Here is a 5,613-nt window from a genome sequence, read left to right as displayed (position 1 = left end):
TCGTGGTGTGTGTCGCCTGTCAGTCTGGTATTCTAGATGCCAGCTTCTTCCTCTCTCGATTCACTTCCCGCCCCCTGATTTTTTTGTGTGTGTCTGCGCCCCCACAGTGTCTCTCTCAACCTGTCTTGTACGTCCTGCGTCTTTTGTTACAGCTTCTGGTATCTTCTGAATATACCACAGCAGGAGGGGGACAGTCAGTTGATTGGCAGACAAAAACATGGCAATTATTTAGTGACAAGCTTTATGATTGTAGGCTTTAGGGTCTGGAGACTTGGGGATAGGACCCTGAACGGGATGTTTTGTTGAGGATGGGCACTTTGACCTCCAGAAAGCGCGGGAAATTATTGAAATTTGTGACGTCATATGAGTTTATAATGAGGCGCCAGTAGGTCAAACGATTTCTGTAGGTCAAGCCCTGAATAATGTCCGTCACAGTCGGCTGGTGCGTTGGAGCACATTTGATTATATTCAGGCCATTTTGACTCGGCCACGGCTGGGGTCGATTTTTGCCGGAATTGAAAATTTTCGGCAAATCGGCAAAATGCCGGAATTTAAAATTTTCGGCAAATTGGCACATTACCGGAAATGAAAATGTCCGGCAAATCAAGAAATCGCCGGAATTGACAATTTAGGACAAACTGGCAAATTTGCCGGAATTTAAAATTTCCGGCAAATCGGCAAATTGCCATAATTGAAAATTTCCTGCACATCGGCAAACTGGCGGAATAGAAAATTTCCGGCAAATCGGGAACTCGCCGGAATTGACAATTTCCGGCAAATCGGGGAGTTGCCGGAATTGAAAATTTCCGGCAAATCGGCAAACTGGCAAATTGCCGGAGTTGAAAATTTCCGGCTAATCGTGAAATTTGCCGGAATTCAAAATTTCCGGCAAATCGGCAAAATGGCAAATTGCCGAATTTGAAACCTTCCTTTGCCGAACTGCAATTTCCGCTCACCGATTTTCAATGGAGCGCGAAAAACCGCTACTAGAAGCCCGTGATGATGATCTACTGTAGATCAATGTGAAATTTTTCCCGCGTCCGGGCATAGAACAAAAATTTTATTTTTTAAAAACCAGCTTCTCTTCCTCCTAAAATTTCCCTTTTTATCGCCCTACCCCTCCCCCTTCAACCCAGATTTCTCTTATCACCCCCCCCCCCCCCCCATCACTAATTTTCTAATTTTCCTTTCACTTTCATACAGTAAGCGGCAAAAAATAATTGCGAAGAAATAATAATTCATTACATATTGAGAATTTCGGGGGACTACTAGATAGAGATAACCGGTGCTGCAGCAGCTCCAATAAGCTTCTTCTCCTCGGCCTTCTTTTTGAGCCAGTCGAGAATGTTCTTGTCACGACGAATCGCCACTGAATCCGTTGTCAGGGACTGAAAGATTAGTTTTTAGTGAAGCCCTAGGTACCTAGGCACAAAAATGCCTGCCTGCTTCCAAGCCGGCCTAGATCTTTTCTCACCTGTGGTAGTACTCCGCGCTTGAAGTTGTTCGAGACAAATGAGGTATACAGACCGGAGAATCCCGAGAAATTGGTGACCAAGTCTGAGGAGAAGCACAGGTACAAAGTGTTGCTCGTCGATGTTATTGGAGCTGGCATATTCTTTCCGGAATAACTGAAAAAATGGTTATTTTATAGTATCCTTGGATTAAGATCAGTGGGGGATATGGTCGGGGTACTGTAGGAGTATTGTAGGATTACTGTAGTTTAGGAACACTTGAGTTTTTGTCTTTTGAAGGGATATTGGTTTAGGGTCAGTGGGGGATATGGTCGGGTACTGTAGAATTTCTGTAGTTTAGGCAAAATTGAGTTTTTGTCTTTTGAAGGGGTATTGGTTCAGGGTCAGTGGGGGATAAGGTCGGGGTACTGTAGAGGTACTGTAGGATTACTGTAGAATTACTGTAGTTTAGGCAAAGTTCAGTTTTTGTCTTTTGAAGGTATGTTGGTTTAGGGTCAGTGGGAGATATGGTCGGGGTACTGTAGTAGTACTGTAGGGGTACTGTAGTAGTACTGTAGTAGTACGGTAGAGGTACTGCAGGAGTACTGTAGGATTACTGTAGTTTAGGAAAAATTGAATTTTGTCTTTTGAAGGGATATTGGTTTAGGGTCAGTGGGGGATATGGTCGGGGTACTGTAGGAGTACTGTAGGATTACTCTAGAGTATGATATTTGATATGAAATATAGCAATATTGGTAGGTAGTCATAAAAACTATGGAGTTTTCTGTTTTTCTGCTTTAGTTAGATCCAATTACGGCTTTTTATTGAGACTAGGTTTCAGATCGCCTGCCTACCTTAGTCCGCTTTAGGTCGACCTCTCGCCTACCTACCCCTACCCCCTGTCTAACTTACTGTCCAATAAGCGGTGCGGAAGTGTTCGCTCCATCGTACACGGACACTACATCGTATCCGTCCTCTGTGTTGAAGGCGACAAATTGGAAGGAGATCCTGAAAATGTCACTTTTTATGAACTCACTATCAAGGATTATGTGGTCATATTTCATCATCTTATTTGAAATTTCGAGTAGTGCACGGGGAGCACACTTTTCGTAACCGTGACCATTTTGAAATTTGAGCATAAATAATTGTTCTTGTTGTTGAAAACTACCTAGACTTTTATGACTTTTTTAAACGAAAAAGCTGCGTAGACAAATTTTGACCCTATGTGTCATAAATACAACCTTATCAAAATGATGACTTGCTTTTTTGACGTCATCTACAGATCAAAAACGTCATGCTAATTTGATCTACTCAGGTAAAAACTTACAAACGATCAGCAGAGACTTTGATCAGGAACGCGCATGATATGTTATCCGGGTAGTTGTACGGGAAATTTGGCGAGGTGATAATATCGAATTCACTGTTGTGCAGGATGCTCGAGCACAAGTTGGTTGGCATGTACACGGATCCTACCGGCACACTGTCGTATCGGATCAGGAATCCGCGGAACGTGTTGGTCAAGTCGCTGGTAAAGACAAGCGTCACTTGAGAGGCTTGAATGTCGAGCGCGAATCCGGTTTTGTCGCCGGAAACCGTTGTTGAGCTGAAATTTTTGACTTTTATGATGGGGTACGTGAAATGTCGGAGTCAAAATGGTTGGCTATGCCCTCAGAATTGACAACACTTTTAGCTCATTTTTCTGCTAAGAAGTCTGCATCTAAATTCCCGCAATTCTCGGAGATCAAACCGAAATGCGACATTCTGACACCACGTAACATCGTCTCTATGTAGTTTGACTTTTGATCTCTGATTTTTAAACTCTCTGGAAGTTGGTGGGGGATAAAGTCTAGGTACTGTAGTGATACTCTAGGAGTACTGTAGGTATACGGTAGAGTTACTGTAACTTTAAAAATTGGAATTTTCAACTTTTGAAGAGGAATTGGGTTGGGTGTTGGTGGGGGATAATGTCAAGGTACTGTAGGGGTACTGTAGGTATACGGTAGGGTTACTGTATTTTGGGAAAATTTGAATTTTCAGCTTTTGAAGAGGTATTGGGTTGGGAGTTGGTGGGGGATAATGTCAGGGTACTGTAGTGGCACTGTAGGGGTACTGTAGTGATACTTTAGGTATAAGGTAGGGTTGCTGTAGTTTGGGAAATTTTGAATTTTCAGCTTTTGAAGAAGTATTGGGTTGGGAATTGGTTTGGGATAATGCCATGGTACTGTAGGGCTACTGTAGGTATACGGTAGTGATACTTTAGGTATAAGGTAGGGTTGCTGTAGTTTGGGAAATTTTGAATTTTCAGCTTTTGAAGAAGTATTGGGTTGGGAATTGGTTTGGGATAATGCCATGGTACAAGGTACTGTAGGGGGACTGTAGGGGCACTGTAGGTATATGGTAGGGTTACTGTAGTTTGGGAAAATTTGAATTTTTAGCTTTTGATGGGGTATTGGATTGGGAGTTGGTGGGGGATGATGTTAAGGTACTGTAGGAGTACTGCAGGAGTACTGTAGGTATACGGCAGGGTTACTGTAGTTTGGGAAAATTAGAATTTTTAGCTTCTGAACAGGTATTGGGTTGGGATATTCTCCAAGTTTTGAGTTTTTTAATTCATAATTATAATATCCAAAAACATTTTAAGTGTTTCAAAACATTTCTACTATTGAGACATTTTTTAAGGATTTTATAGACAAATGTGCCGAGCACTTTAAATTGAGCCAGTTGTTGGCCGCGGCTGGGAAAAATTGTTGTCTGCTTACTTTTAGATATTGTAAATTTGTGATCAGACTGAATTCAACCAACCTATTCAGTTTGTGGAAAAAAAATTCCTAAAAACTTTAAAGGCTGAACAACTCACTTTTCAATAGTCAACACATCATAAGAGTCCTCTGTAAGAAAATCCAAAAAAGTCAGATGAATGTAATTCCCAACAGGAATAGTTATAGTGTACACCACATCTCCATTATTATCGTAATTGCCCGGATAATTGGGCGAGTACAACTTTCCGGTGGCTCCATCGAAATTGAGGTGCTGAGCACGGCACAGAGCCAGAAAAGAGAGTAGTATGACCAATTTCATCTCTCTCTCTCTCTTTTGGTTCAAAACTGTAAAGTTAGCAGTGATTATTTTTGGGGGGAAGAAGAAGCCTGATGATTTTTTGTTTGTAGAACGAGAGGTGGGACTGGAAAGGTGTGAACTCAGGCCAGCTGGTCAAACACTTCGAGATGGGGAAACTCAAAAATTGTGTGTTTCCGGGAATAGGCTTTTAAGGCCTATTTCACACTAGAAAAATGTGTCAAGAAGAACAATTCTCAACAACAGGAATTGTCACCTCTGCTATCAACACAAACTTCTCTCGAACCGAAAAAGGACGCATCGGTGTTAAGCCGCCTCATTTCCTGATGACACAGTTGGCTGATAAAAACGCGGGGTGTCTTGACGCAGAGGGTGTTTTTTTACGAAATTCTGCTGCTACAAGTATTTGCAGTGTGCGTTCCGCATTAACATTTCTCGAATTTTCCGTGATGCATGGGGGGGGGGGGGGTGATAAGTCAGAGAAACTCGGAAACGGGGTAGATCACAAGACGCTAAGACGGTGCCAGGCAGAGTGAGAGCACAGAACCACACCACGGTGAAGTTGATCAAAGATTGGAAGATCACGTGCCCCATTTCGGCTTGATCTACGTAGATCTACAAAAAATGCGGGAGAGTTCTCAACTATTTTCGCATGGTTAAGAACGTGCTGACGTCACATTTTGCTGAGCTAAAAATTCCCGCATTTTTGGTAGATCAAACCGTAATGGGACAGCCTGACTTTTCGCCCAAACAACGACACTCCGGTATCCTGCCGTATGCACCTTTAAACCTTGTTCTTTGGGGAGGGAGTTTAGTAGTTTTGCAATTTCTTGAACTCAAAGGCGCATGGATAATTATGATGGGTCTTAGCGCGAAAACAGTTTTTGGTGGATTCAGAGCGTCCCATTTCGGTGTGATCTACGTAGATCTACAAAAAATGCGGGAGAAGAGACGCAGAGTTCTCAACTAATTTCGCATGGTTAAGATCTTGCTGACGTCACATTTTGCTGAGCTAAAAATTCCCGCATTTTTGGTAGATCAAACCGTAATGGGACAGCCTGACTTTTCGCCCAAACAACGACACTCC

At 42.5% G+C, this 5,613-nt stretch overlaps 1 protein-coding gene across 2 annotated transcripts; it reads right to left on the bottom strand.

The window, feature by feature from the left end:
• Positions 1-1,228: 1,228 nt before the first annotated feature.
• On the bottom strand, positions 1,229-4,555 carry W02G9.4 (CUB domain-containing protein; the record flags this gene model as incomplete). Of its 2 annotated transcripts, NM_071326.6 has the most annotated exons (5): positions 1,229-1,388; positions 1,475-1,628; positions 2,364-2,459; positions 2,779-3,054; positions 4,309-4,555. In NM_071326.6, the coding sequence occupies 5 exons, from the start codon at positions 4,527-4,529 to the stop codon at positions 1,269-1,271; spliced, it is 867 nt and encodes a 288-aa protein (NP_503727.1). The 2 variants fall into 2 exon arrangements, with proteins under 2 accessions (NP_503727.1, NP_001303750.1); NM_001316821.3 differs by lacking the exon at positions 4,309-4,555 and having other exon boundaries at positions 1,269-1,388; positions 2,779-2,909.
• Positions 4,556-5,613: the final 1,058 nt, after the last annotated feature.

The sequence above is a fragment of the Caenorhabditis elegans genome, chromosome V (assembly GCF_000002985.6).
Source record: "Caenorhabditis elegans chromosome V".
Taxonomy (NCBI): Eukaryota; Metazoa; Nematoda; class Chromadorea; order Rhabditida; family Rhabditidae; genus Caenorhabditis; species Caenorhabditis elegans.
This window is presented reverse-complemented; position numbering and strand designations above follow the sequence as displayed.